At 29.4% G+C, this 13931-nt stretch overlaps 1 protein-coding gene across 1 annotated transcript in view; it reads right to left on the minus strand.

Annotated features, from left to right (window-relative positions):
• Window positions 1–13931, minus strand: part of LOC129958320 (sushi, von Willebrand factor type A, EGF and pentraxin domain-containing protein 1-like) — a 60203-nt gene that overhangs the window by 17914 nt on the left and 28358 nt on the right. The window contains exons 12-20 of the mRNA XM_056070718.1: window positions 13513–13740; window positions 12184–12296; window positions 10223–10423; window positions 9910–10090; window positions 7497–7658; window positions 5032–5193; window positions 3564–3725; window positions 3137–3388; window positions 108–262 (exon numbers count right to left, since the gene is read on the minus strand). Of these exons, the coding sequence (XP_055926693.1) occupies window positions 108–262; window positions 3137–3388; window positions 3564–3725; window positions 5032–5193; window positions 7497–7658; window positions 9910–10090; window positions 10223–10423; window positions 12184–12296; window positions 13513–13740 (1616 nt within the window). The remainder of the gene's footprint in view (window positions 1–107; window positions 263–3136; window positions 3389–3563; window positions 3726–5031; window positions 5194–7496; window positions 7659–9909; window positions 10091–10222; window positions 10424–12183; window positions 12297–13512; window positions 13741–13931) is intronic.

Raw genomic sequence — 13931 nt, forward strand, 5'->3', positions numbered from 1 at the left:
ATTAGAAAAGTTATAGCACATAAGGATCAGCTATAGAAATTCTGAAAAATTGTAGCATAGGTGAAAATAGCACTTTGCTTCAGAAAGTAATTTATTGAAATTCTTACATTTACTTTATCGAAGCATGTTCCTCCGTTATGGCAAGGATCAGATAAACAATCAAAAATATTTATTTCACATCTTGAGCCTGTGTATCCTTCTTGACAGACGCATGCAAAATCATTGATAAGATCGATACATTTCCCTTTATTATAACAGGAATCTGAAAACGAAATATCTATAATTAATTAGGGTACTAAAATTGCATTTCTTTAACATAATTATGAACTGTATATAAATATCAATTGTTCTGATGTTTATAGATATTTTTCGGTCAGTCTTATTTAACTTTAAACTTTTTCTGAACTGAAGGATTTGTTATATTTAAAAAGAAACGATAAGAAATCGAATACAGTTTGGTTTTAAATACCAAGTTTTCAAAATACCAACAAGTTAAATCTGATAAAATAAGAAACTGAAAATTTACAAATTAAGGATTATAAACTGATTTTTGTCACGAGAATTGGAAAACTATTACAAATAATATACGAATCTTTACCCATAATAAAGTAAATAAATGTTTCTAAATTAAAGTTAAAAATGTTAATATAAGAATAAAAGAAACGTGTTTACTCAACAGGAACATTCTAATTCTTTCTTCACAATTCTTTATGAATCGTTAATTTTAATCAACTTTAGAATCTTGATAAAAATTACCGAAGTTATCGAATTTTTCATTTGCTTTCACCATCCAATTACCTATATTATACGATTAACGATGTGTTGTTACAAAGAGATTATTTAAATTATTATATTAGTTTCACTCACTCTCACAGGAATAATTTATAGAGTAAAGAGGGGTAAAATAAACATACGAGGTAAAACGAACAGTCTATAAAAATAGACAGTAATCGACAAATTTATTTATTTTATTGGCATGCTGAAGTATTTGAGGTATTTTGCATCATAAACAATATTCCTTAATTAATTTTTTTGATTTGGTAACATTCTTTTAGAATGAGCTGGTATACTTCTGATTTTATGTTCGATTCTTGTCTATGAATATTTAATGTTTACTTTGACTTTTTTGTCTCTTAAAATTGTTGAAAATTTAATGAAGAGTAGAACTGGTGCAATTTCTACTCTTATTCCTAAGGAATATAATTCTATGCCTAGGAGAGCTGTATTCATTTCATGTTTTATCTTAAAGCAGTTTAAATAAAGTGGGGTAAAATGAACATAGTGTTTAACTGTTGGAGCATATCTAGATAATAGATAAAATTTTAAATGCTATTTTTTGAGAAAAAGGCGACATATGCATACATCATTATAAAATTAAGAATTTATATCCCATATTAAATAAATCTAGTTATAGTATTATCATGGTAATCTGGCAAATACTTAAACAATATAATACATTATCATTATTATAATTCAGACTTTTAATGAGTAACAGTTCATATCAAAAACTTAAATACTTTCTTCAAACTGTTTAAGCATTACACAGGGTCATTTTTCCTGTCTACAGTTACAGAACTGAAAAAGTCCAATTTTCACATATCATGCATATTTCATAATGTTAATCTTTGACTATGCATATTTCATAATGTTAATCTTTGACTATGCATATTTCATAATGTTAATCTTTGACTATGCATATTTCATTTTCAGCAATCAGAGATTTTAAAATTTGTTGCAATTAACATCTTGAATTGTTTGGATCTTTTAAAAAAAAGTGGAAGGAAAATTTAAAATACTGGTTACAGGAGAGCAGATTGCAGAATGTATCTAAAGCTGTTTATCTATACTTTTAAAGCAGCTGGCTGAGAAATTCTCTTCATAAAATGCTGGGAAGGGTTTTCATGATTGTGAATTGAGTCCAGTTCATAAAGCTGAAGTACAAGACCAAATAGTAATGCAATATCATACAACAAATCTCCTTCAGTGTTAAAGAAAACAGAGGAAACTCCATCAGTTTCGAAAGAAGGTCATGAAGTTTTTGCTGTCTTAAAAGCTGTCGTATCTCATTTGAAAAAATTAAAAATGTTTATTTTTTCAGCATTATCACCTCCAACATTGAATGAAACAAAACTTGCACAGGAAAATTCGAAAACAAAAAGCAAACATGTGCAATTAACAACATGTGAAGTTCTGATTATAGATATAGTTACAACACATCTTTGTAAAAAGCATTCAGAGGATAAAATGAAGAAATGGTATCATTTAATAATTATGGTAGTACTGCAATTCAAAAGAAAGGCAAAGAAAGAATGAAAAATGGAAATACTATAGAAATTCCTTCAGATAAAATGTCTGCTGTTTGCTGGATCCTAGCAAAATGCCACAGTAAAAAGTTAATGGAAACTTCTGTTGGTAAGACTGTATAAGCAGAAAATGACTTGTTTACATTCAAATATCTTGTTAAATCTCCTCTTGTAGAGAAGCATACTTTCCCAGAAAATATAAATATAAACGATACTGAACAGAACCTACAAATACCATAGAAACCAATGCTCGATACTAGATGATATTATACTTTTAATTTTTGATACTTAAATTCAAATGTTAACATTTTCTAAGAGAATATTTTAATAAAGAATGTATTGTCTATTTGCAGTTGATCGCATTTTTATTGTAAAAATTTTATGATTCATCTCAATTTTTCCATCTGCGATCCTTTTGTCCTACAGATTGTTCATTTTATCCCACACCATAGGTTAAAATGATCACAGTAGCGAACATAAGAGGAAAAATTAGTGATTATTCTGTTTTATTGCTTTAAAAACAAGCGAATGAAAAATTATAACAACTCTCGGATAGTGTAATGTAAAATACTTTTCAAAAGAATATAAATATTTAACACAATTTAAGAAATGTAGCTTGTCAGAGTTGAAAATAGACTATTTTATTGCCAATTTACTTCATCTTACTCTAAACTTGATATCAAATGTAGAAGGGAATTATTATCCTTGAAATTTTGGTACATCACTACTCAGTTTACTTTCAAATATGTTTCTCAGTATATAAATCATACTCTTTTTAGAAAAAGAGAAAAAATACATTACAAATATTTTAAAATTGTAAACTAAACATTTACTTTTTTTGCAGTCATCCACGTTGATCTCACAGTTTTGCCCAGAGAACCCTTCAGAGCACAAACATATATAACCATCAAGTTTACTAACACAAGTTCCTCCATTGAAACATGAATCTGATTCACAGAAATTTATTGTCTGTTCGCAGTGCTTTCCGTAGCTTCCAGGTGGACATATGCACGTGTAACTGCTTCCTGTCTGCATACACGTGGAGAAATTTGAACATGGATGAAGGTCTTTACAGATATCGACTTCTAAAAAAATATATGAATTTTTTTCAGCAAAATAAATGTTTTAACATTCAATCATTCCAAAATACACTGACAAGATTGTTGTAATAAGAATGAAACAGAAAATAAAAACATCCGACCAAAAATGTATTGTAAAGTTGACTTTAATTTTTTTTAATAATAGTTGTTAGAATCTTACTCTCGCATTGGTCCAGAGCTATGGAACCTTTCGCTTTTGTAGTGGTACCGTCGGGGCAAATTTCACATGCATTTTGCTTATGTTGACTTTGATAGAATCCAAAATCACACAAAGTGCAAGGTTCTAAGCCTGTGTCAGAATAGGATCCAGGTTTGCACGAAGCTGAAATTATAACATATATTCAATTGATGTTGAACGTTTATAAACGAGGATTGCATTTTTAAAAGACGCGTTAAAATTTATAACTTTCAAAAATGCATTTCAGTAGCATCATGCATTCAGTAATACCTTTCAATAGTCCTTGAAAACAGCATGAAATACGAAAATAAAATGAGAAGAGCAACAGAAAATGCAAAAATGATATATTACATATTAGTTAAAAAAATCAACCAAATGAATTAATCACTAAACCAGAACATCTTTTTATATAACTTTACTTAACAAGTACTTTAGCGGTCATTGTAACCAAAATTACCATCAGAAGCTTAATTTAATTGATCAAAATAAATAAAAAATAGGTCAACCCCAAATATATTTTAATTCAATCTCACGTTCAACATCTAAACCGTATCGGACGCTAGATTTTTATGCATGACATAGCTATAAAGCATTGTTTTCATTGTATGAGAGGCTTACGGAAGGTAAGGGTTAATAATATTTATAAATGCAAACTTTTAAACCTCCTTTTTAAGTAGAAAAAAACGATTAAAAACTAGTATCAAGAGATGCAATATCTTCACAAATTCTCCTTTAAATATATGCATTTTTAAATGTTTATGCTTATAAATGATAAAATTAAAATACCTCTCCATAATATAGCCTAAAATTATACGAATTACCACATTTTTTAATCTTAAATCATTTGTCTATTTATGCATCTCTATTTTTGGATTGTTGTATTCAACAAAATTTCATTTAAAATTGTTTTTGTAATGTGGCTGTAATTTAAATGTGTTTGTAAAGTGGCAGCAAATAACTTCATTGGATTATGTTTCGTCAACTTTAAAGTTAATGTAGCCTCTGAAAATTTTGGAACTCTAAACAGACAATGCATCAAAAATTTTCCTCTATTTTCCATTTTTTTATTTTTGATATTTCTGTATTTAATTGTTGATTTAGGTGCTAAATGTATTTGACATTCTCTTTCGAAGCGTATTGGTGGATTTTAAATTATCTAAGAAATCACTTTAAAACATTTCGCAGTCTTTATACTAACCAATGGTTGAAATCTTCACTTTTATCTTTCAAAATTAAGAGTTTATTGGACTGGGTAACTACAGTTTGAAATTATACCATCGAATAATTTCGATTCAAAATAATTATACAAAATTAAATAATTACTGATTTACACACCTTTTAAATTTTAATGATTTAATTGACTTATTATAACTAATAAGATAAGAGAACCAGTTACTTTCACTCTTATTAATGGAAATACAATCTAATTAGAAATATTAATGCAACATACAAGTACAGTCTGTAGAGGAATTTGAACCAGTTTTCCAAGTAAGCAATCCGATAGGACATCTGGTGCATTCTTTTCTTAAAGCGTGTTCCTGATATGTATTCAGTGGGCAAGGTTGGCAAGGCTCGAAAGTCGAACGAGAGTAAGTACCAGGTTTGCAGGGAGCTGAAAAATAATAAATCCCCAATTAAGTTATGCTCTTCAAAAGTAATAAAATTTATATGGCATCTGAAACTTTGTTTCTGAAGAATTGCATTCCTAAATTGTTTGGATTATTGCATTCATTGTATTTTTAATCGTCTGGTCATGGTTCAAAATATCAAGTTATGTTCTCACGTTTTTTACGTTTTTTATTGCCTTTATGTGGATTTCAATTTGAGTTAGTAGCAAAATACAAGATTGTTTTTAAATAAAAACGTAGAAAATAATATGGCGGCGCAAATCCACAAACGAATATATTCGACCCTGTGCACATTGCAAGATTTAAAATATCAGGCGATTGTCGGACTGATCATATTTCCTAAAATAAAACTCTCTAAGGTTGTCAGACTTTTTTGTAGTCTTTTTTTTTATAGTAAAAAAATCTTTGAGTAGTGTGCATCAGGAATTTCGATCAATTTCTTTACTGTCATTTTTCCATTTTCTTATTTATTAAGTAGTTTTCTATGCTTCAAAATATTCTATCATTTAGAAAATTTTATTAGGCTTAATCATACGCTCTGTACACAAATATCGGCGCTTATTAGGAAAGAGAAATTTACGACTTTCTTTCAGCATCTAGATCCTGATTGACCATGTCTTTGCTACAATAACACAGGTGCTATGGTTTATTACAAAATGATCATCACAAGCCCTTGCCCACAAGAAGTATGTTCCGACATTGGAAATGTGACCAACACAACTACATCAATATTATACATCCAGAAACAGTGAGAACCAGCATACCTAATGGTATGTCTAATTTCTTATTCGTATACTCAGGCATAGGTGAAAAATAAGGTGAAAATTATGTTTGATGTTAACATTTTGTTTTAATTATTAAACTCGAATTCATTTTCTGATGACAAATACGCTCGTAAACATTACTTTTCATTGTTTTTCGAGATCAGTTACCACAAAGCAAGACTTTTTTTTTTCTCAGCCTTTTTTTTTTTTTTTTTTTCCCATCTTTTTCAAAATTGATTATTGTGATACCATTTGAAATTGTAGAATAACACATTTCCAGAAAAGATTTTTTTTCAGTCCTCTAATGAAAGCAAGAATGATAATAGAAAAATATTTTCAGAAATTAAGTTGAATTTTTTCAAAAAAAAAAAAAAAAAAATCCGTATACCGATTAGGAATTTTTTTCAATTATTCTCATGTGCTTCGTCGAATTCCCAAAATTTAATATTAATTAATATATATATTTCCAAATGTGAGCATTTTAAAAATTTATTCATGATCTAATTAGACTTAATATAATTAATGTTCGGTAGTTTATAAGTATTTTTAATGCCTGTGACATTTTAATTTAAAATTTTCCTTTGAGATTAACAGCTTCTTATTTAAAAGTGAAAAAGCTTTGCAATCGCATACTCAAGGGAGATGAACAGAATGGGCAAGAATTACCACTTACCATATCGAAAAACCTAGAAAAATTTAGTAAATTGCAGTAATGAGGGAAAAATATCAGTCGGCATAATTTATTTTAACTACATAGAGTCGATGTTTTATTTTGATGCGAAGAGAAAACGAAAAATGGATTGAAACAATTTTAGAAAACTTAGTGAACCGATTTAACAAATATATGACATGACCTGATCTCTTGTCCGGGTACCTATTTTCCTTGTGATATTGTACGAGTGGAATAAGAATAGAAGTTTACCAAAACTTCTAAGTTACCCATGGTTAACTATACAGAAAATTAATAAATGTTAATGTAAGGGTTATACTGTGAGGTATAAGATCTTTGGGGTATAAGAGCAACTATGATTTATAAATAAAAATGGATATTACAAAAGGAGAACAATACAATGAAAGCTAGAGAAAAAAGGACGGGAAAAAAAGAAACAATTTAACAATAAAAAACAAGCAAAACTCTGGAATACATAAAAAATATTTACAAATACATACAATTTTACATGATACTCGTAGAAGAATTGTTGATATTATGGAGGATTTAAGTGAGTGGTGAAAAAGAAAACGCCATTTAATGGAGGAAGCAAAAGATAACACTAATGGATGAGTGAAAAGAGTACATACAAAATCTACAAACACTTGAAGAGTTAGCATTTAACATTGTTAGTTTGGAAGATTCCCTGGTGATTTCTAGATATTATTAGAAGTGTTGAATAGAGCTGATGCAGCAATTGAGATGGCAATGAAAGAGCATTTACGCGGTGTGTTTGGAGAAATCTTTCATCCGGATTTGTCAAATACAGCTACAAGTTTATTGAGCTTTTACTTGGCAAAATAAATACTCTTACCTTTACAGTCAGAAAAGGCCTTCGATCTTTTTTCATATGTCGTATATCCTTCTGGACAAGGAAGGCAAGAGAAAGCGTTTATCTTATCTTGGTAACTTGCATGCGGACAATCGAGACAGGCCTCCATATTATCGTTTTTATATGTACCAGCTGGACAATCCACTGTAAAAAAATTAATAAGTTATGAATTGCAAATCTAAGTAAAACACAACTAAGAAGTATGTGTTTTATTATCATAAAATGGAACTTTTATATTGAAGTATTTTTTAAAAGTTTTGGGCTAACAGACTAAAATTACTATGAGAATTTTGTTAAGACAAGTTATTTCATGAACTTCTATTAAATATCAAGTGTAATCTCAATACTTGCAGCTAGGATTTTGATTCAATGTTTTAATTAAAATCGCTGTTTATAAAAAAGTGTTCACGAGAAATTATTTTTGAGCAATAGTTTCTGTGATATCTAGTGTCGTCATCAACAGATTCCGTTAGCTCCTTCTTATTCGTTCCAGATGGCAACAACAAGAAAGAAGAAAGAATCTTAAAAATATGTAGCATTTAAACACGTTTCTATTCTTTAATTATTATTTTCACTGAATAATTGAGTTTTATTTACGGGGCAAATCTATCACATTCTCTTTGGCAATTTTGTTGTATTACGTATAAGTAATTTTTATTCACTTTAAATAGTAAGAGTAGGAAAGAAAAAATCATAGCCATATAAATATTTTTCAACTATCTGATATGATTTGTTAAATGTTCTCTGTGAATAATCATACATTACTGATGAAACAAATCTGCCTGAATGTCTCTTTGCATATTTTTTATCGTATCAGTTGGTGCGCAAGCAAAAGCGACAATACACGTCATCAAAAACTCTGCAATGTTGGCAGAAAGGTTACACATTATACTTGCTGTTTCAGTTAGATCTTTTTCCTCTTGGAAAACAACGTATCTCCATCTACTCATGTCTCGTGATGTCACATTTTCGGGAAATGTAAGCAAACAATTGTGCATTTTAAGCGTTCTTAGTGTGATTGAGCACGATGCGTCTTTGTTGAATTAAATCGATAACGTTCTAGAGTTATGTAATTGTCACCCCCTCTCCTTCTTCTACCGGAAACACTAACTCCAAAGTGTTCCGCCAGGTGGCTGTGTAAGCAGCCTCTTCAATAAATTTCATAATAATTATAGACGTTGTCGTTCCGAAATTAAGGGGACTGTAAGAGATTTAAGTTGCCATCCTGCATATTTTACAAATATCTAATATTAATCGGAAAATGTCAAATTAAGATAGATTTTCAGATATCACTTCATAAAAATACTTCTCTGCAATTCTTGTTAGAAAACGTACATTTAGCATCTCGCTAAATAATTGTAATTGCTGTTACAGAAATAATCACTCGAATTCATTCCAATGAATGGAATTGCATCATAACAACTAAAATCCCTGTTAAATAATTTTTGACAGAATCGTGCTATTTATTACTTTTATGGCTTTTTTATTATCATAACCACGATGAATGCTATTTTTTTATTCATTTTAGAACTGTAGTGCGACGTTGAAATTTTGTATTAAATTCAATCCGTAATGTATCATGTAGTTAAGAAATTTCTTTAATAGGAACGCATTTATAAACATTAAACGAGTATGTATCGTCTTTTTAAATTTTACTAAGTGCGGCACTCGACATCGAAATTTTTATAGAAGTTAATTAACTGTCAGAAGCATTGGTTAGATTCTAGCACCGATTCTAAATTCTACCTAAATAGAAAGAATACTCGCATGTATACTAAATACAAACATTCTAGCATTGATTCTAAGTTTAAATTAAGAAGAAATAGGACTAGCATTGATGACTAAGTTTATAAAACTAAACGCCACCAAAAAAGCTTCCAAAAACACGATAACTCACACAGTAATAGTGGACAAAATCGACGAACGCTGTCATGTGTTTAATGTCTGTTAAAAATTTGGAGATTAGATATCATGTATGCGTCTTAGTTGACAACCTATGTAGGAAACGGTAAAAGTAAAACAATTAAAAATTTAAAGGTAATTTTAAAAAATATTATACGAACAAAATAGATATGATTCAGTACAGAGTTATAGACTGCACTGGTAATAAAATGTTTGGGAGAACAGGGGATCAGCTAAACTTTTTAATCCTTTGCAAGCATTTAACATTTCAATGAACAAATTTGAAGGAAATGAACAAGAATAAACCATAGAAAGAGGAGATTTATGCTGACATTGACCTTTCTAACTTGGGAAAAAAATCATATCAATTTTATTAAACTAAAAGATTTTTTGTGGAGAAATATGTCATTATTTAAGTAAATTTATTCTTTTTTTAATTTTATTAGAATGCTATTTTGTTAACGGAAAAGCAAACGATATTTATAACACTTACCACAAGAATTGTCTTTTTTAATCTGACCCAGTGAACAAATTAGATCAATTTGGAGGCTGATTTTTGGAGCTTCTATAGAATCCACATTATAAACTAATTTCACATTTTGTGTTGCTATTGATTCAATTTCTTTCACTAAAGACTGCGACACATTCATATTATCTTCATTTAGATTCGAAGCCTACATAATTGAAATTCATTTATATTATTAAGAGAAGAATGACCTATTAAAGCAAATATTAATAAAAAACAAATTATTACTATTCCAGTATGTAAGCAAATCGTTACTTATCTGTATTTTTACTATAATTACCTCTGATATAACTGTCCCATTTAGATCTTCATCTTCACCGGGATACATAGCCACATTTAATTTCACAATCAAGTCTCTTTGAGCATCCACACTTCTTTTGAATTTCCGAAGAGGATTATTTCCGCATGATATTTGCACATTTCCAGGCTTGCAACCTCTTTTTGCTGGACAAATGATACCCCCAACTGGTCCAAAGGAATGCTATGTAAGATGGGTTTATTACTTGAAATTGTAATGAAAAGAATTATTGCATATCACATATTAGAAGCGCTTTTTTTTTCAAAAACTGCTATAACAACAACAAAAAACTACCGAACTTAAAATATTTATATCGTATAGAGGTATTAATTACTGAATAGTAATGAAAAGTATTAAAATTTAAAAAAAATACATAACGGTAATTTTATTAGTTTAATTTCTTGAATTGGTAAAAATTCCAAATAGGTATCTAGCTTATTTTTTGAAAAATTCAGATTTGTTGAAAATCCCTGAAAATACTTTTATTTATACGTCTATCACTTTTTATTTAAACTTTTCCTATCAGAAGTATAACTTATTTAAACAGGAAAAATCGGACTTGAATCTTCCATCCCCCTCTATACAACTTATCCTGGTGCCAGCTTAGAAACTAACAACCTAAAACTATAAAAATTGTTGTTATGTATATTTTTCGAAATCGAAGAATAATTCGATTGAGTATTTTTAATCATTTTATAATCGTCCAACGCCATCGGTAACGCTGGGCGGACTTTAAAATTATCTTGCTCTTTCGGTCTGCGTCATTATTTAATGTACAATTTCCAACTATTTTGGCATCAAATAACGAAATTTTTTTTTAATGTTTAAAGTGGCATTTATCAACATATGAATAAAGCTAAGCGTGAATAAAAATTAGATATGGGATCTTAAACTTCGCGTTCTATTTACATCATTTATTGCAGGATTGTAACAAAGGCCAATTAGCTGAGTCTGCAGTTTTTATTTTTTTAAATTTATGCCGAGTCATAATATTCTTCCCTCATGGATAAAATGGAGTTATTCTTAATATTTTCTTCGGCATTTTTATTCTATATTTGGTATTGCAATTTTTTTTTCTATTATAAAACCACTATTTGTTTCGATCCTTTTTTTAGTGATTAGCTTTGATTTCAATGTTCCAGGCCTGAGTTAGAACATTCAAAGAATTACACAAAAAAGAACACTTTATTCGAACATTTACACATCAGAGAACGATTTAGAATTCTAGGCCATTACTGTTAACTTCTAATGTTCTTTCCTTAAGCACTCCGTCATTGTTAATGAGATTTTTTACGACTATTTTCGTCAGTTAATATATGATAATCAAATCTGAGATATTGTTAACAGGACAACAGCCCGTCTCCCATGGGCACATTTTCTAATTATGAAGAAAAATACATTCCGCCATGACTCTACTTTAAAAAAATGACTGATAGTCCATACACCACAAAGATGAATTTGGGGCAACCAGCAAAGCTGCATGCCCCAACTGCATGCCAATAATTGCATGCCACATATATTTGATTTTCCGAAACGAGGTACTCGATTCTTTAAATAATTTTTCCGCACCAAGAAAATATAAAGAGAGAGAAATTCAAAAATAACAAATGACTCCATCTGTATCACTTTCACACCATAAATCCAATATTTACATATGGATTTATGGTGTGATAATCCATAAATATGGTGTGATATGTGATCCATAAATATGGATAACAGTGTATATGATTTCATATTAACGTTTAATGTAGCTTAAACACAAAGTAAAACTTTCAGTATGAGCGAAAAAAATTGTTTTCTTTCCTTCGTTTAAGAAGAAATTCGAGTTGTATGCCTTAAAAAGATGAAATGAACATCATTGAGAAACGCATAATAAAAATAATTTTGTCGAAGAAATGCACACAAATACAAAATTCAAATCATCCGGTTAAAACTATACTAACCTTTAAGGTATATACAAATTTTTCTTTCAGTTTATTTGCTATTTCTTCGTTACAGACATCCACTTTGTAATTAAACTGAATTGTTTCGTTGACAGCATTTCGCTTGTGAATTTCTATATTAGAAAAGAAATAAATTTAACAGAAATGCAGAACTGCAAACATAAGACTAATGCCCTGACTTAAAGTCTACATATGCTATTCTCAACCAAATCTTTTTGAACGAAACCATTTTATAAGGGCAGCTAATAACTGGTATGGATTACAAGAGAGCTTTATGGACTATGGGTTACAATCAAAAAGGAAAAAAAAAACAATTCTTTTATATTATCATAAATCTTCATTTCAGTGGCAGTACATATGTGATAATTCTTTCTCAAAGAATTTTAAAGCAAATTAATAAAAAAAAAATATTTTGAGATTACTGAACTTGTACAATGAAACCATTTTATAAGGGCAACTAATAATTGCTCTGGATTACAGTAGAGCTTCATGAACCATGTGTTATAATCAAAAGGGAAGAAAAACAATGCTTCAATATTATCATCAATCATTTCAGTGGCAGTACATATGTGGCAATTCTTTTTCAAAGAATTTCAAAGCAAATTAAGCAAGTTTTTTGAGAATACTGAAATTGTATTTAATGAGAATTTCCCTGGTTTTAAATAAACTTTTTTCCTAATTTTCAAAAGTGCTTTCTGTAGGAAACAATTTTTTGAAATCGCTTTTTTAAAAAAATATTTAGTGCTTTGGTATATAAAATTTTGTTTGATATATAATGTTTTGATGTATAAAATTTTGATATAAATACACACACTTCACATAAGTCAAACATACATGTACACCACCAATAAGAATAGACCACTGTGCGGTAAATCTGAGACCAAACAATCTGACCAGTGACTATGTGCCTACACTATTGAGACTAAATATTTTTAAGGAGTAAAAATTATCTAAATGTTCAATTCTTCACTATTTGTCTTATATGAATATCTAACATTAGTGTAAAAAATTAATTATTTAAATTATTAAATTGTCACACTTTCACAAGGTTCCACTGCTCCTAAATTTAACATTGACTACTTTAATAAAAAAAAAAATTAATCCATTTTTTTCAATGTATAGACTGGTGATCCATCCTGATTCGTATAATCAAATAGATTCTTATGAATACCAATAATTGGAACTTAATCATTTTTGAATACATTCTTCTTTGTTTATTCGGTTTTGAAACGTCCATATTTGATAGATAAAAACAAAGTTGTTGGAAGAAAGAAAAGAAAATATATTCTAAATCTCTGACAATAATATTCATTTATGAATTAAACTTACTTGAACAATCTGGGATAGGGAAATTGAAATTAGAATTTCTAGTTAGGAAAGGAGCCCATTTGCCTCCGGTTTGGCCTATTTTTTTGCATTCAAAGGTATTCGGAACTTCCTGGTTGGTGGCGAAACGGTAACCTTCAGCACAGTGAACACTGCACAAACGTCCATCTTCCCATGTGTCACAAGTCACGAAACCATTGACCGGAGCTTGGAGCGGTGGACATGGGTAATCTGAAATAATGAAAGAAAACATGGAGAACTCATTATGGCTGGAATACAAAAATAGCTAACAAAATCAATAAACAATTGAATCATAATTAATGGGATGCAGTGACTCGACATTAAAAGCTCGGTTTCAAGAGGATCGTGGATTCAAGATCTGAATCCATTTAAGAACCATTGTTCATGTTGGCTTAAAGTAC

The sequence above is a fragment of the Argiope bruennichi genome, chromosome X1 (assembly GCF_947563725.1).
Source record: "Argiope bruennichi chromosome X1, qqArgBrue1.1, whole genome shotgun sequence".
NCBI lineage: Eukaryota > Metazoa > Arthropoda > Arachnida > Araneae > Araneidae > Argiope > Argiope bruennichi.